At 43.5% G+C, this 24113-nt stretch overlaps 1 protein-coding gene across 2 annotated transcripts; it reads left to right on the top strand.

The window, feature by feature from the left end:
• The first annotated feature begins 6854 nt into the window (after nucleotides 1–6854).
• Nucleotides 6855–9317, top strand: LOC109753676 (jasmonate-induced oxygenase 4). 2 transcript variants are annotated; one of them, XM_020312590.4, is made up of 5 exons: nucleotides 6855–7092; nucleotides 7273–7499; nucleotides 7606–7871; nucleotides 7970–8300; nucleotides 8862–9317. In XM_020312590.4, the coding sequence occupies exons 2-5, from the start codon at nucleotides 7281–7283 to the stop codon at nucleotides 9105–9107; spliced, it is 1062 nt and encodes a 353-aa protein (XP_020168179.1). In that variant the 5' UTR covers nucleotides 6855–7092; nucleotides 7273–7280; the 3' UTR covers nucleotides 9108–9317. The 2 variants fall into 2 exon arrangements, with proteins under 2 accessions (XP_020168179.1, XP_020168180.1); XM_020312591.3 differs by having other exon boundaries at nucleotides 6907–7092; nucleotides 7268–7499.
• Nucleotides 9318–24113: the final 14796 nt, after the last annotated feature.

Below are 24113 nucleotides of genomic sequence, written 5' to 3'. Positions count from 1 at the left end.
CGGAGAAGCAGCGTGGCTTCCATGGAGCTCGTTCAGCGGCCTGACTTCACGGCTCCTAGCTACCCCGTGGATGCTATCACGGAGGCTCAACATTGCCAGCTTATGACGAAATGCCAAAACCTCACCTTGAAGGCGGCTGTCGGTGTCGTGGATCTATGACTGACAGTAAAATGGGGGGTAGGTATGTAGAGGCAAGATCCTAGCTATGGCGAAGTTGTACGCATGAGTTTTACGAGTTCAGGCCCTTCGCGGAGGAAGTAATAGCCCTACGCCTTGGTGCCCGGAGGCGATCGACTGGATTATGCGTGTGTGTGTGTGTGTGTGTGTTACAGGGGGTCCGAACCCTTGTGCCAGTGGAGGGGGGTGGCTTATATAGAGTGCGCCAGGACCCCAGCCAGCCCACGTTACAAGGGGTTCAATGTACTTAAAGAGGGAGCGTTACAGGTAACGTCCGTAATAAAGTGTTATAAATGACTATTAAGTCTAAGAGTAAACGTCCGACCGTTGCTATGCTGAATGACTTTAGGTCTTCTATATGTCGAGTGGTCTCTTGCATGGTCGAATGATTGAGTGGTCGAGTGACCCAAAGAAGGAGGAGTCTCCGAGTGAAATGTAGGCCGAGTAGATCGCCACTCGACACCCTTTTTGGGCCCTCCCTATTGTCTCTTGAACTTCTTTGCTTCTAAGACAAGGACCTTGGGTAGGACGTATAGGTCAGGCCTATTACCCTACCCCAGGTCTATGTCCTCATCAGTCGGCTCTGTTGCACCTCCTCAACCCGACGGAACTTTTCACTGCTGTCTGATTCCACATGGCTATGTTGTTGCGTCGGTGGATGATGTAATGGAGAGATTTGAGGAGCTCGAGCTTGACCACCCTACAGGTGAAGGGGAGACTCAGCTGAGTTATGCTCTGAGGACTACATGTTTATGGCGGAAGGAGTACATCAAGCTTCCGAACTGGACGCCTCCGCCTCCGCCTCCTCCTCCTCCGGCGAGTCAGGGCACTCCGCCTCCTCCTCCTCCTCCTCCGGTGAATGATCAAGGCACTCCGCCTCCTTCTACGGCTCCTCCGACACATGATGCCGGCACTCCGCCTCCTCCTTCGCCTCCTCCGGCGCGTCCTAGCAGTCCGCCTCCTCCTCTGCCTCGTCAGCAGCGGTGGAAGACAGACGCCGCTGCTCCGGCTGCTAGCAGTACAGCCAGAGGCGGGAGGCAATTCAGATACGGTCCGTCTCTCAAGACTTCGGAAAAGTTACCATATGAGATGAACGAGAAGGAAAACGCGGAGATCTGTGAAGCCCAAGTGAGGTACTTTTTTGCAAAGAAACCTCCACCTCCGAAGGAGACGATAGATCCGGTGAAATCTAAGCGCACTATCGATGCCCTGAAGCGACCACCACCACCTTCGCAGGATTCCAACTATGTCCGCGCTCTTAAAAAGACAAATGAAGATGCACGGCTGTCGGGAACTACTTCCAGTAATAAAAGGTTAGAAGAACGAAGAAGTGGGAAAAAAATTCCCCAGCTCGGCGAACAGGCGAACGAATCGTGCCCCCCGCTCAAGGTGTCTAGCGATATCGTCGCTAATTTGCCGGGGATGGTGCCCGGTACCAATCTGGTGATTACCTGGGCGACGATGTACATGTTGATACAATGGAGGTGGACGAATTCAGATACCAGTACGGGAAGCCTCTCGTCAAACCTGATCATCATCCTCTTCTAACAACGATGATGTGAAGATTCCATGAATGGTACTTGGAAACCTGCAACAAGTCTGGGAAGGATGCTTTGACGATGAGAATTAAAGAGGAGCACGACCTCGTTGGAATGGATCTGTTTTCTGTTGAATTAGACGAGTTTTTCTAGTTATACAATCAAAAGGCCCTCGACAAATCACTCATGACTTGCTACTGTCTCTAAGTACTACTTCTGTAATTAAGTCTCTATACATAGCTCAGCTCTTTCATTGCATGTATATATAATAATCCTCACTATATTATGCGGATTGAAGATCGTCGAATGCAGAAAAGCACAAATCTATGACATTGGGTTCATTAATCCGGATGTCATACATGAATGGACCGTTAAACACAATTTCACAGAAACCGAGGACAACTTGCTACAATCGTTGCTTAAAAATCAAAACAAAGAGAAAATACTATTTCCTTACAACTTCAAGTGAGTGTTACTGTCTAGTCCATATTCGGTTTCCCTTATTACTTGAGGTTATAGTAATGTAACTGATGAGTTATGCATGTGTGCGCAGCTTTCACTTTATTCTCCTAGAGATTAAGCTTGAGCCGGGAGTAGTAACCGTCTTAGACTCGAGACGAAAAGATCCCCAGGACTATGCGGACATGACTCAAATGCTCGAGAAGTAAGTTCAATCGATCATTACCGCACCATATCGGCAACTTTTTTCATTTCCTGATATCAAGTAATTATTTTCTTTGTCTGGCAGGGTTTGGAAAGAGTTCGCCGTAATTGCTCCGGGACTGCCGAGTGCCGAGTGAGCTGCGATTTACACACCCGAAAGTAAGTACTACTACCTAATTCCGCGCATCTCCCATTGATTCTAGCTAGTTTCATCAATCATTTAGCATGCTTGCTTATTAGTTTGACTGAGCTCTATTTCTCGTAAAGTGTTTGTGGCAGGAATCCGGGAATGATTTTTGTGGATACTACATTTGCGAGTTCATCTACAACGCGACGGCCTCTAATAAGCGGGCCAACTCTGAAAAACAATATAAAGTGCGTAAGCAAAAATATTCACAATTTTATTTTATTACCATCATTTGTGTTGAGTTTCATTCATATACATGTATTGACCCTCTTCTTCAATTTAGATCTGGCAGATGCAGGATGAACTCCTACCACAAGATCGCATACGAGCAATTAAAGAGGAATTGGCGGGATTCTTTCTTGACCACGTCATCAATAAAGCTGGAGAATACCATGTGAAAATTGACATTAGATGTTAGGGATTGTAAGACATCTTATATTGTATATATGTAGCTAGTAGCGTCGGATAGATATACAAAAACTTGTTGTTCGACCAATCTCTCGGAGAAGGAGAGGTCGATCACTTCTCTTTGTATATATTCATGATGATCTTGTGTACTTACTGGTTCCTTCATTTGCTTACTAGCTATTGTGTCGAGTTCTCTCTATACGTATAAAGTACCTAGCCTCGACCAAGCACAGAAATAAGAGAGGTCACTTTTCTCTATTAGCTAGCTAACACAATATATGAAACCCCTAAATTAACCCTCCATAACCCCCAACCCCCCCCCCCCCCCCCCCCCCCCCCGCGCCCCTTAAAAAAACAAAAACCCCAGGCTCCTGAACTACTGACGCGTGGATGATTTTTGGTCCCGGTTGGTGTTATCAACCGGGACTAAAGGCCCTCCTGCCTGGCTCCCTGCAGCGGCCACGTGGAGCACCACCTGTCCCGGTTGGTAAGCGAACCGGGACTAAACGTTTTGGGCTTTAGTCCCGGTTTCAGAACCAGGACAAATGGGCCTTTTTCTACTAGTGTGGTAATGTCAGTATAGCTCTGGATTCCTTGTGTTAGTCAGCTCCAGATCAAATTCATGTCATGCTTAATACATGGCCCGCTCTCGCAGGATTGGTCAAGGTGGTACTAGAATAGTTCTGCGTGATCACAAGGGTGACATTATCTTCAGCTCTCGTCGTCACTTACTCTCCTGTAGCGACGCTTTGGAGGCCAAATTGTTAGCTATTAAGGAAGGCTTATCTCTTGACTGCAATGGAGCACCCCACCAATTCTTCTCGAGTCTTATTCTCCGGAGGCCGTGATAATGGTGAAGAACAATGGTGTTCACTCTCGATGCTCCTTCATGATTGTTGAGATTAATGATCTGATGGAAGACCGTTTAACTTCTATAGCTCATATTAGACGTAGCCAAAATGCAGTTAGCCACTGGCCCATTACCTAGCAAACTTCGGTAGAGTATATATCTGTACCGCTGTCTGGCTAGGGTATATACCTGGTGACGTCGTCACTCTTTGTCGGCCGGATTGTAATATTTGACTATTGAGCAACGTAAGTTTACCCTGAAAAAAAATCGAAATCGAAACATGAAGGAGAAATCCGCCATAAATATCTTGGTTTCAATTTGTCTATCCCTAACTATTTCTAATTTGGATTTGTATATTTGATGGATTATAAACACATGTCTTCCGAGCATATATTTTTTTCTTCTGAGCCTTCACAAACTTTTTATATTTGAATAACATTAAAGGAAATTACATGCAATAATATGGAGAGTGGTATTTTCTCCGGCTAGAAACAGGTGATGTCGAAGGGTCCGCGTGGGACAGGAGGAGCATGACGCGACAGGGAAACGCGGGACCTCCCCTTTTATGGCCACAATCGACGTGGTGCCTAACGAAAAGTGGGGTCCCGTTGTCCATAAGCTGCATGGGCGCTGGTGTACTCGTGGATGTCGCTGCTCGATGTAGTCTACACAACAGTCGCTGAAAGAACCATTATCGCATGCAAAACACGTTCCCTGACTGCCGCGAGGGGATAAGGAAGAAGTTCTTGAGCGCGCGGTGGTCGTGAGAGGATAAGGACGCACGCGTGAGACGGACACAGGCCGTACCATCTGCTTCAATCCAACAAAGCGCGCGGCCGGATTGCACGGTCCGAGGAGCGCACGCGGTCTACGTGTTTTCCTGTGCCGCAGGGTCTGTTGGCGCGCGAGACCACCACGGTGCCCATGTCGATCCATGTGCACGCACAGTGTCTCTTATTGGTGGCGCCGTGCCGGATCATGAAAGGCCGGGCAAATCACAGAACACAGGCGCTGAAAGATCAATGTTGATGGGGGGATTGATAAGAGGAGGAACAGTCGGGGGAGAGGATTTGTGGCACCCAAGTGCGGGGTCACTCATGTCCCTGGTGCCCGCTTTTTATTTTGGCTTTTGATTTTCAAAATTTTATATCTTTTAAATGATGATTTCAAATTAAGTTATCATTTCAAAAAAAATTATGTTATGTTTTCGTATTCGTGTTTCTCACGACCAGGGCTTTCAAATAATATCCATTTTTAATACATTTGGACGACTTTTGAAAAAATATATTAAGTTTCACAGCTTGAAACTTAGTACGAGGGACCGATAAAAATACTTTTTTTTGGTCTACATCGACAGAAAAAATTGCTTAAAAGTATATCTCTAAAACTAGTTAAAACTTGGTATTTTAGAGTCTGTTGCATCTCGACAAACAGCACTGACTGCTCCGTTCGCAGGGGCACGCGAGTGCACAGGCACTCACCTTGGAGCTTGGAGCTTCAGCGGTTCTTTTTGAGGGACTTACTGATCCGGAAACTTTGGAAGCTATTTCTTGCTGCGAGGCCTTGTCCTTTGCCTTTGATCTTAATATATCTTGGAAGTCTAAATATAACTACCGAGTACGTTCAAGTGGTAGGAAATTTCAGGGAGATGAACCCATGTGCTTACGGACTCGTAGAAAAAGAATTCCAGGCAAAGCTAACCATGTTCCAAGAGGTCTCCCTGAGTCGTGAACATAGGTCATGCAGAAGCTCGTAATCTTGTTAAAGCTGCAACATCCCTTGAGAGTGGACGCCATCTTTGGCTCACCCTCCAATCAAAAACCTATAGTTTGCATCCCACTGGATATTTTGCAATAAAGCTATATGGTGTTCTCAAAAAGGAAAAAAAAACTTGTTTGTTGTCCCGTTCACTCGGCTGATTCGTGCTGCTCATTGAGGTGTAAGCTGGTTATTTGGTCCCATCAAATAGAGAAACGGGCGACACACCAATCCTCAAATGCTTAAATCACGTCCCCGCGCGCGCACACACATATGTCAAATTATCACTACCAATTGGCGCCGCCATAAATCTTATTATTATATTATAACCAAATAAGTCATCACCTTCGTCTATGTATGCCACAAAAAATGCTCCATTGATTTTAATTATAACAATCAAGATTCAAGGATGTAATTGACATACGTAGGTTTGGACTCCCTTCCCGATGCAACCATCAGGCATAGCCAACGTGATTCCTGCTTGCTTACATATAGGTTTAGGATTCCCATCCCCATGCAGCCACGCATGGCTGACCGTAATAAAGCCATGCCATGGGTCCATATATTGCAATCTCAGCCATTTACAGTACGTATTTTTTTTCCATGCAATGGTGAATCTCACTGGCTGTTTTTTTTTTTTGCGGATGAAGTCGTTGGTTTTCTGTTGTCCTATAATACTAACTAATTGCCTATGCGTTGCTGGGGGGCATATTTATGGTTCAACATAAATCGTGTCTGACATACTTATATCAGATTGCACATGTCCGACAAGTAGTTAGAATGATTTGGTTGAGTTAATGTAATTATAGTGCATCCACCGACAGAGGCATTGCAAAAGATTTAATTTGATTTTTTTGCGGATAAGATTTGATTTGAGTATTATTTTTGTGGATAAGATTTGATTTGATTATTATTTTTGCGGATAAGATTTAATTGAATTATTATATTTGTGGATATGATTTGATTGAGTTAATGCAAGGCGGGAGGGTAGGCTTCACTAACAAAGCGATCACCAACCACGTGACACATGTGGTAAGCAATCCAAACAATTCAAAAAAAAAAGAGTGATCACCTACTCCCGTTTAATACTCCATCCGTCCCGAATTACTTATCGCAGAAATGAATGTATCTAGATGTATTTTCGTACTAGATACATTCATTTCTATGTATTTATGCGACAAGTAATTCGGGACGAATGGAGTAGTAAACATATGGGTTTAGGACTCCCTTCACGATCCGGCCATGCATAGCTAGCCGAAATCAAGCTTAGCCAACATATGAGTCCCACCTGCTCACGTATAGGTTTAGGACTGCCATCCCGATCCAGACATGCACGGCCGACCGAAATCGGGCTCAGCCTACGTGAGACCATGCCACAATTAGTCTATATAAACGACGCTCTGTCCTATGGCATTTCCACACTTAGCTGCAAAATACTAGTTATAGCACAACAAGTTGTGGCCCACGGAATTGATCGAAAATCCATTTCTGATCACTCCAACTGATTGAAGGTAATATTATTGTTTCGCCGTTCACCGTCCATAATTTCCATACTTTCGTGTTTGTACTACCATGCATACATGAGCTAGCTGAGAAAATCCATGAGCTTTAACGTTGCCTCGATCAAATTGAATGGGACATCTAAAATGGGGTGAGAATACATTTCAGATTCTTTTTCTTTGGCAGTGCAGGTGCACCTATGGAGAACTGCTGTGTGCAAAAGCTGGCCAGCGCCCTCGGGACGCCCGACGTGCCCACCCGGTACGTCGTGCGCGGGCACCAGGACCAGCAGCTCACCACGACGGTCGTAGCGCCGGTCCCTGTCATCAACCTCAGCCTCCTTTCCAAGCAGGACGGAGGCGCTGCTGATGAGGCGGCGAAGCTCCGCTCAGCTATCGATTCCTGGGGCCTCTTCCTGGTAAGTAACAACCCTATGGGCTGCAGTCGGTTCTCGGTAGTACTCCACCATTTCGGAGAATGGACAAGCATGATATCCATGTTGCTTCATATGAATGTTCCTGCAGATCAGTAACCACGGCGTAGACGCGGCGGTGATGGACGGCATGATGGCCGCGTGCAGGGAGTTTTTCCGGCAGCCGCTTGAAGAGAAGCAGAGGCAAAGCAACCTGATCGGAGATGATCAGTACGAGGGGTACGGGAACTACGAGGGGTATGGGAACGACCAGGTGTCCTCGCCGGACGAGACCCTAGACTGGACTGACCGTCTCAAGGTGGAGCCCGAGGATGAGCGGCGCATTGCCCTCTGGCCAGCGCATCCCGAAGGCTTCAGGTGACCGACCTCACACAGCCATGTCTTCACAATCTAATTACCTCGATCGGGGGAGGATTTGCTGAAGGATCATACGTGCATATGTTGTTGTATTGCAGGGATGTTCTGCACGAGTTCACGAAGAAATGTGGGGCAGTGAAGGACAATGTGCTCCGGGCAATGGCGAAGCTGCTGGAGCTTGACGACAACGACTACTTCGTGGACCAGCTTGTGGAGAAGCCTTTCACTAACGCTCGATGCAGTTACTACCCGGTGTGTCCGAGGCCGGAGCTCGTGTTCGGCCTCACGCCCCACTCTGATGGAACCGTTGTTGCTGTCCTCATGGTTGATGACAGCGTTGGTGGCCTGCAAGTTCTCAGAGATGGGGTCTGGTGGGATGTACCAATCGTACCTCACACACTGCTGATGATTATAGGTGATCAAATGGAGGTACGCCTGCTGAAACATAATTATATCGTGTATAATAATATTGTTCGTAACAAATTTAATACTAATTTATTTTCACCTTACCAATGTAAACAGTTTTTGGTATATTGAATCTAGCCTTCACATATATTTAGGAAACAGTTTGTCTAATTCACATCTAGATATTTTCTAAGGATGTCACATCTAACCTCACACAAATAAGGCAGCAACAAAGAACAATAAAAAAGTTGGGACAAAAAAAAATAGACCACAAACATAGTGGAGATCAGGTTAGATGTGACATAAGTATGTCACCATGTGTCCTAGACAGACCCTTTAGGAAAAGAGGTAGTACGTATAAACTGCGGCTTAGTCCTACCCAGTAAAGACATCATCGTTTGCGTTGTTCAAGATTTATTTTATAGCCTAAAAAATTATAAATCTTTTCTACCATTTTCATATAAAACATAATAGTCAAAGTTACATGCCAGGGATCATGAAATGTGAATTGTTTAAGATTATGAGCTTTCGCCATAATTTTTTTTAAGCTTTTGGACTGACGGACTTAAAACTTTTGTGACACAGATAATGAGCAATGGGATCTTTAGGAGCCCTGTGCATAGGGTTATGACAAACGCAAAGAAAGAGAGGATATCGGTGGTTCTAGACTACTCTGTTGATCCTGAGAAAGAAATCGAGCCATCGGCTCAACTGGTCAATGAGAAGAGACCAGCCTTGTACAGAAAAGTGAAGGTCAAAGACTACATTGTGGCACATTACACTCATTTTTCTCAAGGGAAAGAAGTTGTTATGGGTAAACTAAAGATATAACTACGTGTGGTGCAATGAATTTGTTACAAAAAAGGTAGTCACTTTGCGACAGATATTTGTATCATGTTTCATTACAAGGCAAGCGTGTATTTAATCCCATTGTTCAACAGCACATGTTGTTTCAAGTTTTGGCATGGTCTACATGCTAATAAAAAGAAATAAAGTTGTAATATCATTAATGTATTTTTAATAAAACTAGCATTGGCCCTCGCATATGTGAGTGCAACATCTTTCATGTGCTGCATTTTCTTGTAAAACAGATGAGGCATTATGCGTGTATGTTCACAGTAGTAGAAAGCCCCTTCGAGCATCTCTAGCAAACGCCGACCCGCAAAATAACCGTCAAAATACAGGTTCTCATAAAAAAAAGCCGTCTGATTAGACACAGTAAACGCGCCGGACCCGTAAAATATTTTGAGGGACGCGGAAAACATCCCCTCGAAACTGTGAAAATAAGGATTTCGGAGCCAACCCGAGGGGTCCCTGTATACGCGAAAGACCGTTGGCGGGAGTCTAACTGCCATCGGAACCTTGATGGCTCGCTCCCGTACGCCCGTTGATACATCTCCAACGTATCTATAATTTTTTATTGTTCCATACTATATTATATTCTGTTTCGGACATTAATGGGCTTTATTATACATTTTTATATTATTTTTGGGACTAACCTATTAACTGGAGGCCCAGCCCAGAGTTACTGTTTTTTGCCTATTTCAGAGTTTCACAAAAAAAAGAATATCAAACGGAGTCCTAACGGAATGAAACCTTCGGGAACGTGATTTTTGGAACGAATGTGATCCAGAGGACTTGGACCCTACGTCAAGACATCAACCAGGAAGGCACGAGGTAGGGGCGCGCCTACCCCCCTGGGCGCGCCCTCCACCCTCATGGGCCCCACGTTGCTCCACCGACGTACTTCTTCCTCCTATATATATACATACGTACCCCCAAACTACCAGATACGGAGCCAAAAACCTAATTCCACCGCCGCTACCTTCTGTACCCGTGAGATCCCATCTTGGTGCCTTTTCCGGAGCTCCGCCGGAGGGGGCATCGATCACGGAGGGCTTCTACATCAACACCATAGCCTCTCCGATGATGTGTGAGTAGTTTACCTCAGACCTTCGGGTCCATAGTTATTAGCTAGACTAGTCGCCAACCCGTGCAGTTGCACGGGCTAGTTATGTAGACAATAGCTTAGTCGAATTTCAGAAACATTGGTAATGCATAGAGAAATGAAACAAATTACTAATTCAGAGACTTTGTATTAAGCTCTTTAAAGTGTACTATGTAAATGTTGACCGTTTGTTCTGGTAACAATACATTCATGAAATATACCCAAGAAGTTCATTGACTTATTAACACCCCCAGGTATATATATTGAAAATATAAAATAATTGTAGGTTCGCGCAATATTCCAAATAGAACCAACAAAAACGGCCCAGTACTTTCTTAATTTGTTGCATGATTATTGAGCACCAAAGAAAGTAGTATGGTGCGTATAATCACGCCATTATGCCAAAAAAAACTATAGAACATGAGCCCATGATACAATTAAAAACACGTGATTTTTCGTGCATACTCATTCTATATTATCTAGGCGGAATTGTTGTCTCTATCTTTTCATCCAAAATAATAATTACTCATGTACACTGTTGTAACTTTGAAACTTGTAACTACGAAAAGATATCAGGATCACAAAACTGGTATAGTAGTCTATGAAACTGAATTCGATTATCAAAAAGCTTTGGTGAAAAGAAAAGAAAACATACACAAATTTCGCAAAAGAATATCTCCATACATCATATCTTCCCTAAATCCAGCAACCAACATTAATTATTTCTCTAAACTTATAGATTAAGCAGATTGCAAGAATAATTTGTTTTTGAAAGATATCTGTAATGAATTGATAATGTAATAGCAGTTTGAGGATCAATTTTGTTCTTTTCATCATGAAGAAATAAAAAAATCTTAAATCTACATAATATGTTTGAGTAAGGATAAATGCTACCTTGCTTTGTAATTCAAGAAATAAAAGTCTAAAATAGACATAAAGAAAAGAGAGCCAGCTCCTCCGGAGATAAAACGTGCTATAGCAGTAACTTCTATCGACTTGCCGCTACTCTTGGTTTGCCGAGTGATGTTGATGATTCCTGCCAGGAAAGGTAATTAGTAGTTATCGAGTAATTATGGAGAATGAAAAACTATATATTACTTAGTGGCTAGGCATATAATGTTTACATTTTAAGTGAGGTGTAGTAAGCTATTTTCTGGACAAAAGAGGTAACCTCAGAATCAGATTAGAAGAGAGGCTAGAAACAGGTATTTCTCAGAATGTTTGAAAGAACTAATCTTATAGGATATAGAAGAGGATGATTCAGTAACCTTTGAAAGGTTTCCTTATGAATGATATACCGCTCTTTGCATTAAGAATTGTGATGTCAGCCCCGGACATTATAGAATAACCTAACATATGAGATAAGACTATCATCTAAATTGAGAAAGAAAAATATATGATAAAACACGTAGTCTTACTTACTAAAAGGCCCCATCAGGCACATGCAAGTGTTTAAACGAGTTTTTTTTGTCTGCCTTTCATCAAACGTAGATGGCATAATTGAGTACTGATGATGAACAGCAAGAGGCCATAAATTACAAAGTATGATCAGACCAAAGGTTAGAATTATTACATAGAGGATAGAATTTTTTTTCCAGTCCTACTGCCAGTTCCAGTTTTGTCGAGCAAACATAATATATTTTGAAGACTACCTTCCTTCATTTAAGATACAATGCCGCTTATTAGAGGCTGGACAGTAGAAACGCTAAAGGAAAAAACGTTAACTGAACTATCAGCCTGGCCGTACTGACTCAAATAGAAAGGAGAAATTTATCCTCTAACATGCACTTGCCGACCTGGCAGACGATCAGATTGCAACACACCCCTCACAGTCTTTACATAGGAAAGATCTGATCATTGTTAACATACCAAAGATCACGAGCGACCTTATAACTCCGCTGGTCTTGTTTCAGACGTGGTATGACCCTGGGTGGCCGACAAACTTTCGTCCACGTTGCGAGTTGACATGCAAGATCACGAACTCAATTCCAATGATGCTAAATATCGTAAAATCTATTTTGTAAATGTTCACAATATGCAAGACTATGCTAGACTTACCTTGAAGACTTGAACAATCGCCTAATTTACTACGGACGGAAAGACGGCAAGGCTGGCAACTATCTATGGCGACAGCAGCTAAAATCAAACCTAAACTAACAATATTAATTAGTTGATTCAAACCGTACCAGTGTGCTCACCTGAGAGTAGATTTTTTGTCATCTCCAACTCAGGTTTCACCCAAAGTGCACGGAGAGGAATCTGTCTTCTGTAGCTAGCTCCACGCCTCCACATCACGAAGATGATATGGACTATGTCCCTGCTGCTCCTCACGGACCTCATGAACTAACGGACCTCATGAACTAACCGTGGATCATCCTGTTTCTGTTCGCACCTGCCGCCAAGGAGAGCAAGGAAGTATCGGGAGGAGAAGAACATGCCAATAGCCAGGCTAGCGTATCTCCTCATCAGGTAATGTGATGTGGACTTCACATGGCGAGATGTGCTCTAGGAGAGCTGCATGATCCACATCTCGACATTACGCTGGCGTAGCATAGATCAATCAGAGGTAGGCCGGATGATAGCAGATCTGTTTTGCTTCCTTTCAGGAAAAAAAGAGAGAGAGGGTCGATAGGAGTTGTGCTGGACGTGGTTTCTACAGGGTATGCGTTGATCCTACAGCTTTAGATAGACTTATAGGGCTTGATTGCACCAGCACCTTGGGAGAAAAATCCACTGGCCACGTGGGTGTTCTAGTCTCAATATTTTTATTGATGGATGACCTGCACATGACGGTTCCGTACAAACTCGTTGTACTGTAATGCGTGATCCCATCGCTTAACTTTTTTTGTTTTAATAACAATTGCTCATTATATCTAAACCCCGTCATGCGATTCTCTGGCTCATTTTTTTTCTCTTCCTGGTCTAGATCTAGACTGTTCCATGCGAGATTCTATGCCTTATTTTTTTCCTTTTTAGTATAATAATAGATAGAATATTTGGGTTAATCTACACCGTAATAATTCGGTCCCACCAGATGAACGGTTCGTAAAATCTAATTAACGTGGTAATTTCTTGAGAGTCTGTAATTATTATAAGTATAGAATATATAGATAGATAGATAGATAGATGGCTTCTTCTCTCTTTTTGGATCTCAATACAATATTCTCTCCCTCTCTTGTGGAGATCTATTCGATGTAATCTCCTTTTGCGGTGTGTTTGTTGAACCGATGAATATTGGGTTTATGATCAAGTTTATCTATGAACAATATTTGAATCTTCTCTGAATTCTTTTATGTATGATTGGTTATCTTTGCAAGTCTCTTCGAATTATCAGTTTGGTTTGGCCTACTAGATTGATCTTTCTTGCAATTGGAGAAGTGCTTAGCTTTGGGTTCAATCTTGCGATGTCCTTTCCCAGTGACAGTAGGGGCAGCAAGGCACGTATTGTATTGTTGCCATCGAGGATAACAAGATGGGGTTTATATCATATTGCATGAGTTTATACCTCTACATCATGTCATCTTACTTAAAGCGTTACTCTGTTCTTTTGAACTTAATACTCTAGATGCATGCTGGATAGCGGTTGATGTGTGGAGTAATAGTAGTAGATGCAGGCAGGAGTCGGTCTACTTGTCGCGGATGTGATGCCTATATACATGATCATACCTAGATATTTTCATAACTATGCTCAATTCTGTCAATTGCTCAACAGTAATTTGTTTACCCACCGAAATACTTATGCTCTCGAGAGAAGCCACTAGTGAAACCTATGGCCCCCGGGTCTATCTTCCATCATATTAATCTTCCAACACTTAGCTATTTTTATTGCCCTTTTATTTTACTTTGCATCTTTATCATAAAAACACCAAAAAATATTATCTTATCATATCTATCAGATCTCACTCTCGTAAGTGACCGTGAAGGGATTGACAACCCCTTTATTGCGTTGGTTGCGAGGATTTATTTGTTTGTGTAGGTGCGAGGGACTCGTGCGTGGCCTCCTACTGGATTGATACCTTGGTTCTAAAAAACTGAGGGAAATACTTACGCTGCTTTACTGCATCACCCTTTCCTCTTTAAGGAAAAACCAACGCAGTGCTCAAGAGGTAGCACCCGTCCCCGACACCGGCCGCCCGCCGCCGGTCCCTGGACTCCCGCCGGTCGTTCACCCCGGCCGCCGCGCTCGCCCCGGCCATCGCGCTCCCCCGGCCGCCGGTCCCCGGAGTCCAGTCGCCGCCCGCGCCGCCCCGGCCGCCCTGGCCTCCGCCTGCGCGCCGCGGCCGCCTCGCGTCTTCCTCGTCCGCCCGTCCATCGGTGGCCGCGCTGGCCTACGCTATGTGCGGATTTCAAATTGGCGTGAGGAAGAGGACGACCAGAAAAAAAAGTGTGCTAGCTGTGGCCTGTTCGTTATATTTAGAGAATATTCCTTTTTACGGGTGGATTATATAGGATTTGTTCGGCCGCAGCTAAAATCAACCCTTAAAACACGTTTTTCTCGGCCCTTATAACGACTTTAATGGTCCGCGATATACGGGTCTGCTAGAGATGCTCTTAGAGGTGTAGATAAATAGTGGCGCCGGCTTTAAAATGTAGTAACAGATGCTGCCACTACTAGGGAAAAGCCTAGCAGCAACGCGGGTTTTAGGCCTATCAGTAGCACGGGCAGGGGCGCTACTGGTACGGCGCTACAGCTAAAGGTTAGCAGTAGCATTCGTTAACCCACGCTACTGCTATATCGACTTAGTAGTAGCGCATTCTCCGATGAGCGCTATTGGTAATTACTAGTGCGTGGGACTCGTGCGTGGCCTCCTACTGGATTGATACCTTGGTTCTCAAAAACTGAGGGAAATACTTACGCTGCTTTACTGCATCACCCTTTCCTCTTCAAGGGAAAACCAACGCAGTGCTCAAGAGGTAGCACCCGTCCCCGACACCGGCCGCCCGCCGCCGGTCCCTGGACGCCCGCCGGTCATTCACCCCGGCCGCCGCGCTCGCCCCGGCCATCGCGCTCCCCCGGCCGCCGGTCCCTGGAGTCCAGCCGCCGCCCGCGCCGCCCCGGCCGCCCTGGCCTCCGCCTGCGCGCCGCAGCCGCCCCGCGTCTTCCTCGTCCGCCCGTCCATCGGTGGCCGCGCTGGCCTACGCTATGTGCGGATTTCAAATTGGCGTGAGGAAGAGGACGACCAGAAAAAAAAGTGTGCTAGCTGTGGGCCTGTTCGTTATATTTAGAGAATATTCCTTTTTACGGGTTGATTATATAGGATTTGTTCGGCCGCAGCTAAAATCAACCCTTAAAACACGTTTTTCTCGGCCCTTATAACGACTTTAATGGTCCGCAATATACGGGTCTGCTAGAGATGCTCTTAGAGGTGTAGATAAATAGTGGCGCCGGCTTTAAAATGTAGTAACAGATGCTGCCACTACTAGGGAAAAGCCTAACAGCAACGCGGGTTTTAGGCCTATCAGTAGCACGGGCAGGGGCGCTACTGGTACGGCGCTACAACTAAAGGTTAGCAGTAGCGTTCGTTAACCCACGCTACTGCTATGTCGACTTAGTAGTAGCGCATTCTCCGAAGAGCGCTATTGGTAATTACTAGTAGCGCTTCTCCCTGCCCACGCTACTACTATTTCGTATTTTATTTCTTTTTTATTTCATGTTGTATTCATACAGCTTTATACAAGTTTTCATACAACAGGAATTTAGAGATTGTTTTTACATCATAATGAGTTATTACATCACGGGGTGAAAGAACCGTGGACTAGTTTCAAGTGGATGGACATCCACTTGAAACTAATCCGCAGTTCTTTCACCCAATGGTATATAAATACATCATCATCATCATATCATTAACAACTTATCATCATAATACATCATTGTCATATAACACCTCCTCATGATCATCGTTTTCATCAATGAGACATCACATAGCAAATTGGTCACTAGTCATAATCACAACTACTCCTCATCATCAACTCTAACACATTGTACCACATAATAAACATATTGTACCTCATAGGACCTACTACATTCTCTTAGGACCTACTATATTCTCTAAGGTAAAATAGCAAAAAACAAGATAGCCCCTGACTCTCCATTATGGAGAATGGAGATTATTCTGTCTCCAATTCTTTCCTTTCGCTTAATGTTGCTTCCAAGAACCTCCTTACGAATGTCCAAACATTTTTTTCATTCTTTGATTAGCATGTGTTCACCGGTTTTAGAAATCCGATATGCACAGGTGAGATCCGTAGGATGACCTGGCTGTATGTTCAGAACTTCAAGGCGACCATTCTGATACATCAGATGAGGCACACAATCCATCGGGATTTTCTGTTGAAAAACATAGTAATAACTTCGTAGTTAGCAATGATGTACTAGTTTTAGAAGTATGCAAAAGATGCACGGATGTCGTAATAGTAAAAAGCCTTACCAGTGTATCTCTATAGAAGTTACCGTGGTTCAACACGTGCACTAGTGGCACGTATTCACCGTAATTTGGAGGAGTTCGATAATAGGTATTGTAATTCTCAAGTTGAGTACAAAATGCGATCAGATGATTTTTCTCCTTATAAGTTAATTCGGAGCCATCGGTGTAGTGGGTTTTGTCTACCATCTTCCACACATTCTTTGGAGAATGAAAATAAGCTGTCAATGGAAATAAGCTCTCAACTATTTTGAAATAAACAATATAAATTAGTTAATAACTATGTTTGAGAAATTCACATAGCGGTAGAATCGGAAGCGTATCAACAAGGACCCAAATGTCCATATTGTCTTGCTCGATGTCAGGATCACCAAGATCCATGGTGACAATCATACCCTCATAAAACCCATACATTTTGCAAAGTGCTTCCCAATTTTGGCAACCAAAATGGCTTACGCTCCGAGAATTGTATAGATTTACTTCAAAATCCATATCATGATGGGTCCTTAGGTGTATTTTCTTTGTTTCAAAATTTTCATGGTCTTCAAAACCCATCCTCTCCAAGACATAGCATCTTGCATAGACGTTGCGTACCGTTTCAACATCGAAGGTCTCCTCGAGCTTAATGCTGAAGCGCTGATCTTCGTCCAGGTGAGGGCACCAGTCGCATAGACCTCGATCGTCGTGGCACCAGCTGCTCTCCCCCGGGAGACTTTCGTCGTCAGAGTACGACATTTCCTACGTTCATAATTCAAATATTAAACTTGTACAATTAAATATATGTACTAAAAAACCTAAACTAGATCATTATTTTTCGAGAAAATCCAGGCCACTCGATATTTCCTACATATTCTAGCACAAGTCATGCCAGAATTCACGGAAAAATCCGGCATGACCTTTGCTTAAAAAGGACATATCGAGCGCCTAAAATTTGCCGGAAGGGAAATTAATCAACACTCCGCAAAACATAGGCCACTCCGAGGTGTAACCTGAACATGACCGGCCACTTGGGCAACCACATATCCTATTTGAGCAACACAAGATATACATGTTTTTATCTACATCATATCTTATAGGACTCATATTGACATGGAGATTTGGCTGGTCTCACCTCGAGGTCGGAGGGGGTCGGTGACGGGGCCGACGGCGGGGATGACGGAGGGGCTCCTTGATTTCTGGAAAAGCAAAAAACCATATAAGTTATCACTAATACATCCCGAATAATTGCTTAAACTAAAATAATAATAACAAATATGACATGTTCAACTAGTTATATTAATTCAACTAGTTCTTACTAAATATAAACTTCTATAAATAGAAAAAAAACTAGTTCTTTCTAAAAATAAAGTAGTTCAACTAGTTATATTAATTTTCTTACTAAAAATACATTAGTTCTATTAATTCAACTAGTTCAACTAGTTTATTAATTTACCTTACTAAACTAGTTCAACTAGTTTATTAATTTACTTACTAATTATTTTAAACACTTACTAAAAACAGTAAAAAACTACATTATACAATAGTAAAAAACATCTACTATTAACCATACTGCCCTAGTTAACTAGTACCATCACTACTACTAATTAACATCTACTACTACTAAAAATCATTACCTATGAACCCTAAATTAACATCTACTACGACTAAAAAACATCTACTAACTAAGCAGAGAGAGGGGGTGGGGGAGGGGTGGGGGGCTTACTGAGAAGGGAGAGATGGTGGCGGGGAGGTGCTCGGCGACGGAGAGGTAGGGGCGGCGAGGGCGGGCTCGGGATCGGGAGGAGGCGGTCCTGGGCGGACTCGGGCGGCGGCGGTGAGGACGAGGGTGGCGACGGTGAGGTCGAGGGCGGCGACGGTGAGGTCAAGAGCGGCGGCGGACGGCGGTGGTGAGGTTGAGGGCAGCCTCGGGCGGCGGCGGTGAGGGCAGGCTCGGGCTCGGGCGGCGGCGACAGAGGAGTAGGGGAACAGGGGGGAAAGGAGGAGTTAGAAAATTTTTGAGCCCGCGCGTGGTTAAGTCGAACTAGCAGTAGCGCACTTTAGGAAACGCGCTATAGCTAATTTAGCTATAGCGCGTTTTCGAGAAAAACGCTACTGCTAAGTCTAAGCACGCATAAAAAATATACATTGGTCATCATTGATCTTTTTGTGTAGAATCTAAATAGTCAACATGAATCCTCACAGTACCTGTATAGGCACTGGTGAAGATTCATATTGCAGCCACAAATCCTACACATATAGTTCAATGAAGACCAAGTGCTCGAGATAGTTTGAGAAGTAACATATTTAAGGTGGTAAACACCTTGTTCGCTTAGCAGTATGGGACTACTCTTAATTAGGTGCAATACTTAGCAGCAGCGAGTTTTGAAGAAAAACGCTGCTACTAAGTACTTTAGCAGTAGCGCATCCAGGGAAGGGCGCTACTACTATATCTAGCCTGGAGGCAACGCCGTGGCAATTATAGTAGTAGCGCTACTGCTACCGGGTTATTAGTAGCGCGGTTTCCTCAAGCTCGCTGCTGCTAATTAGCAGTAGCGTTTGTTTTTAAACCGCGCTGCTACTAAGATTTTGTGTATAAGGTTTTCCCTAGTAGTTTGCTGGTATTTTGACACCTGCAGCATCTAGTTCGGCCATGATGCCACAAATGACCGACAAAATATCAGTGAGTTTTGTCCTGCTGCGAGTTTTGTCCTGCTGCCGAACGCCTCTATTTTCATGCTCATCAAACTGGTTTCTGCTCTGGTGCTCCCCCCTAGGCTGAACGCGAGGTGGAAAAACACATCGACGGCCAGGATGAACCAAAAAGGTTCATAACGAGGGGCACGATCGTCTTTGTTGCCCCCACATATAGCCGTCGAGGAGCCCTGGGAGGCCCGTACGGGCCCGGTTAAATCGTATGCCCAGCCGTATACGTATTTGTATACGGCGGCCTGTCATTCACGCGTGCAGCCGCCCGCGCGTGGGGCAGCACATGTCACGGGTAGTTGCCAAAACTGTCCCATCATATAAATGTGGACGGCAACCACCTCCGGCCGCATCGCCCACCATTTCCCCCCGCTGCATCGTCTCCCTCTCTCCACTCCCCACTCCCCACTCCCTCTCCTCTCCAACCTCCTCATCTCCCTCACCACATCCTCTCCATCGCCATGGCGGACGCAGGAGATGAGCGCCCCGATTGGGGCGCAGATCTGGTGGAGAAGGCACGACAGGTCGCTGCAGGCACCTTTGGCAAGGGACGTGCCGGCGTCAAGCGCGGTGCTCCCCCAGCTGCAGATCTGGAGAAGGCGGGGGCGGGCTGCAGCGGCGCAGTCCAGCCAGATGTGCCCGCTCTGGCGATCTCCGGCGAGGCGCAGAAGGTGGAGGCGGGCTCTGGCGAGGCGCAGAAGGTGGAGGCAGGCTCTGGCGAGACGCACGAGGTGGAGAAGGTGGAGGCTGGCTCCGGCGAGGAGCAGGCGGAGCAGAAGGTATCTGCTTATCACTTTTAGTTGGTAGTTTTTAGATTGTAGGGTTTGTGGCCAGTACTTTGTTTGGTTAGATTTGTTGGAGGTAGGGTTTTCTCTGCATTAGGGTTTTTCTGTATTTGATTCGTGCAAAAATGGTGGACCACATATGATTATTAGATTAGGTTAGAAGTAGCCAGATTGAGGGATGGTTTTTTTAGATGCTTATTAGATTAGTAGTGGATTTTTTGCTGGTTAGATTTTAATTAGTATGAGGTTGAACACCTTATTTAAGGGGGAATTTAAGGTCAGATAGACCATACATGCTTATTAGATCTGTAGTTCAATGCTGGAGACATATATGATTATTAGATCTGTGGTTCAATGATACTGGATGGAAACATATTTGATTTGGAATGCATTAATTTTGATGTGCCAATGAATTGATTTAGATGATACAAGATTCATCTATAGTATAATTTGTTGTTGTTTAGGTAAGTAATGAAATTTTAGATGTTTGTTGGAGATGTATGAATTTATAGTTGAAGTTGTACCTAATTAACTACTGCATTATGTTTATATGTGTAGGAGCTTTGCTGCATTATCCCAAAAACAGTAATTTGTGCATATTAAAATTTGTAGTTGGCTTCTGTAATTAGTAGCAATGGATGTAATTTTATATTTAGGGGGCTAAGAGATAAATCACTGTACAATTGCAGAAGGGTGGCCTCAAAAACAGTAATATGGCCTTGAAATATTGTCTTTGTACAAATTTTTATAAACCAAATGTTGTAGGCAGGCCTATTGTCCTTGTACAAAATTTTATAAACAAAATATACTATATGTTTCCATTAATTAGTGGGGGGGGGGTTCCTCAAAAGAAAAGTGTTGGGTTAATCCAGGGAATGTCAAGAATCCAGCTTGGATTTTCATTAGCATTTATGAAGGAAAGCATTTGTCTGTTGATTGATTGCTTAGATTCTGTATTTATAAGGAAAACATTTATTTGTATGTACATATCAATGAACTTGTATGTTGATAACCCTACTGTTTAATATGTAGATAGCTTAATATATAGTCTATCAATTAGTTGTTGAAACGTACATACCATGTGTAACCAGTGCACTTTTTCAATATAGATTGGAGCTTTCCATCATTATGCAAAAACAAATTGTTTAGGTAGCTTCATTTGTTTATCTGTAGGTTTCATATTAAATTATTTTGCATTGGAAAATATATTCACAATACTGGTCACTTCCAACATACCAATGTGGTTCACATTCACAATTTTGTTTGTAATGACATTCTTTGAACTGCAATTCAATTCATTGTCATTGATGTGCTTGTTTGACAATATAGCAGGAGGAGGAGGATCTTGTGGGCAACAAGAGGAAGTGGGACAAGACTGGGTTCTACCCATATGACAGTGATGAAGATGAGCCGTACGAGCTAAGGCCTAGTTGAAATGTTATCTGTGCATTGAGTTAGTCTTACGTGTTTATAGTATTTGAATGCATAATCTATTAATGTCAATCATTAATGTGTGCAGTATGAATCTGGAGATGATGTGGTCGAGGGGAACGTCGAGTCCTTTGAAGAGAAGGTGTTGTTGAAGATCGGGGCCCAAGGATCTGGTATGTACCACAACTGGAGGACGGAAAAGTACCGCTGCCCCTACTGCAGCAGGCCCAAGCCCAGGTCTGGGTTATTGGAGCCTCTGATGGAACATTGCCGGGCTACATCAATCTCAAGTGATGACTACAAGATCAGGGCTCGGCATTCTACCCTCCTGAAGGTCCTGAGAAACCCTAGCATCTAGTCCTACATCATGTTGATCATCAAAAGCTGGAAGCCGTACTCATCATCAGTATATTTGATGATATTTTACTTTTGGAAAGCTGCATCTAGGTCTGAACTGGTGGGAAACTAGCTCTATTAATGTAATGTAATGTATTGTGTGTCTGAACTTGATCTTTTGTGAACTGGCTGGTACCTGTGGTGGTAACCTAGAATGCTATCTATATATGTGTGGCCTTAACTTTATTGGTGGTGAATGCTTCCTTCATGTTTAGTTGTTGTTTCGATGGTGAAATGATCATAAATGGCGCTTCAGTGTTGCTTCACACATGCTGCAACACTTGTCTATGCTGTGGGCAAGTGCAACAAGCTGTTCCCATGTGCCAATCATACCAAATATTGAATCTGTTAATGTTCCAAATTGGCTGTCAAGAATTATAGTACATGGGGTTTAGTAAAGTTACTGATAATTTTTTATCCTCACACATTCCATCAATGCATAATTTGAATAAGCAAAAAGATCAAATGTTCCATCATTTGAACCTATGTTGCAATAACAGAGCAAATATTCCATCATCAAAGTGTGAAGGAATTAAATGTAACTTTAGAAGAGTAATGTAATACTAGTTAAAAATAATGTGTGCAAAAAAAAGGAATTTGAAATAAGATGTACTTTATTTTTTAATAAAGTTATATTGCCCTACTTATTAGAATTTTGAAAATGTCACTTATTTATTAGAAAAGAAAATATAAATATTCAAAAAGATGTGCTTGATAAAAATAAGTTTTGAATTTTGGTATGTTATTATTTGAGGGATCATGTAATTTTTATGTTATTTTTTGAGTGCTCAGGTAATTTTTATGTAAACAGAAGGAAAAGGAAAAAAAATAAACAAAAGGAAAAGCATGGGCCAGCTCCAAATCACCGCATTCCGAAGGGGCCATGTGGTCTAACGTAAGCCAGTTTTTGAACAAAGGTGATTTTTCCCACCAGCTCCAAATCACCCAAATTTTCTTGTACATGGTGACCCACATGTGCCAAACATGGCTATGAAAGAAAATTTGGAAAAAGAATATTTTACAATGCCCCCCTGAGGTATAGACCGATGTTTTGACAAGTCAGTCTAGAGGGCATTATAAATTAAAAAAATCAAAAAATATAAAACCTTGGAAACTTAGCTTTGTTTGTGCAAGAGATCATGTGTGCCAAAATTAAGGTGATTTGGAGGTGGTCGAAAAAATCACCGCATTCCGGTGGGGCCATTTGGTCTAACTTAAGCCAGTTTTTGAACAAAGGTGATTTTCCCACCACCTCCAAATCACCCAAATTTTCTTGTACATGGTGACCCACATGTGCCAAACATGGCTATGAAAGAAAAATTGGAAAAATAATATTTAACAATGCCCCCCTGAGGTATAGACCGATGTTTTGACCAGTCAGTCTAGAGGGCATTATAAATTAAAAAAATTCAAACAAATATAAAACCTTGGAAACCTACCTTTGTTTGTGCAAGAGATCATGTGTGCCAAAATTGAGGTGATTTGGAGGTGGTCGAAAAAAAAACCTATAACACTGCCCCGGCGTGACGCAACGTGCGTTTTGTGTCCGAATTCGTGCACACCTTGCCAGGGGGGCCACATTGGCCATGCCCACATGCTCCCAAAAATTGGGGTCATCTCCTGCATGCCCCCACATGCACCATGTACAAGCCGGACCATTTGGGTCTGCCGGAGGGCAAGTCTGAAAGAGGTTTTCCTTGCCGGTCCCACCAAATGATCCCAAACTGTATGCACACCCTATCATGACCATGGCATGCATGTGGGAGGAGAATTCATACACCACGGCCTCATTTTGTTTGAAATCCCATTGATAGCCATGTGTATTACATGTAAGTGAGCATGTGTAAAATTTATTAAGTGATTTAAATGTCAAAACATTAACTTGTCATATATGCAAAAGAATGTGTATTGAATGCAAGTGAGCATGTGTATAATGTAGTGTGTGATTTGAAGATCAAAACACATGACAATATGCCAAAAAAAGTACCCACCTACCAGAGAAGGACAATTCATACACCACGGCCTGCATACGACTAGGAACCCAGCCATTCATGGGCCAGGATGCAGGCCCGTGGTGCGGAATATCTCTGCTGCTACTAGGCCCCACGGGGCAGAGGGGATGAGGGTTAGGCAATGTACTGCCTACATATGATAGGAGCTTGGGAGGGGAGTC

Source organism: Aegilops tauschii, chromosome 7, assembly GCF_002575655.3.
Source record: "Aegilops tauschii subsp. strangulata cultivar AL8/78 chromosome 7, Aet v6.0, whole genome shotgun sequence".
NCBI lineage: Eukaryota > Viridiplantae > Streptophyta > Magnoliopsida > Poales > Poaceae > Aegilops > Aegilops tauschii.
The sequence above is the reverse complement of the archived record's forward strand: the minus strand, read 5'-3'. Positions and strand labels throughout refer to the sequence as shown.

Excerpts from the sequence above, each read along its gene's own strand:
- LOC109753676 (XM_020312590.4), top strand. The coding sequence starts at position 7,281 with ATGGAGAACTGCTGTGTGCAAAAGCTGGCCAGCGCCCTCGGGACGCCC. Across the intron at positions 7,500-7,605 it reads ATTCCTGGGGCCTCTTCCTG|ATCAGTAACCACGGCGTAGA; the intron begins GTAAGTAACAAC and ends ATGTTCCTGCAG. Across the intron at positions 8,301-8,861 it reads TTATAGGTGATCAAATGGAG|ATAATGAGCAATGGGATCTT; the intron begins GTACGCCTGCTG and ends TTTGTGACACAG.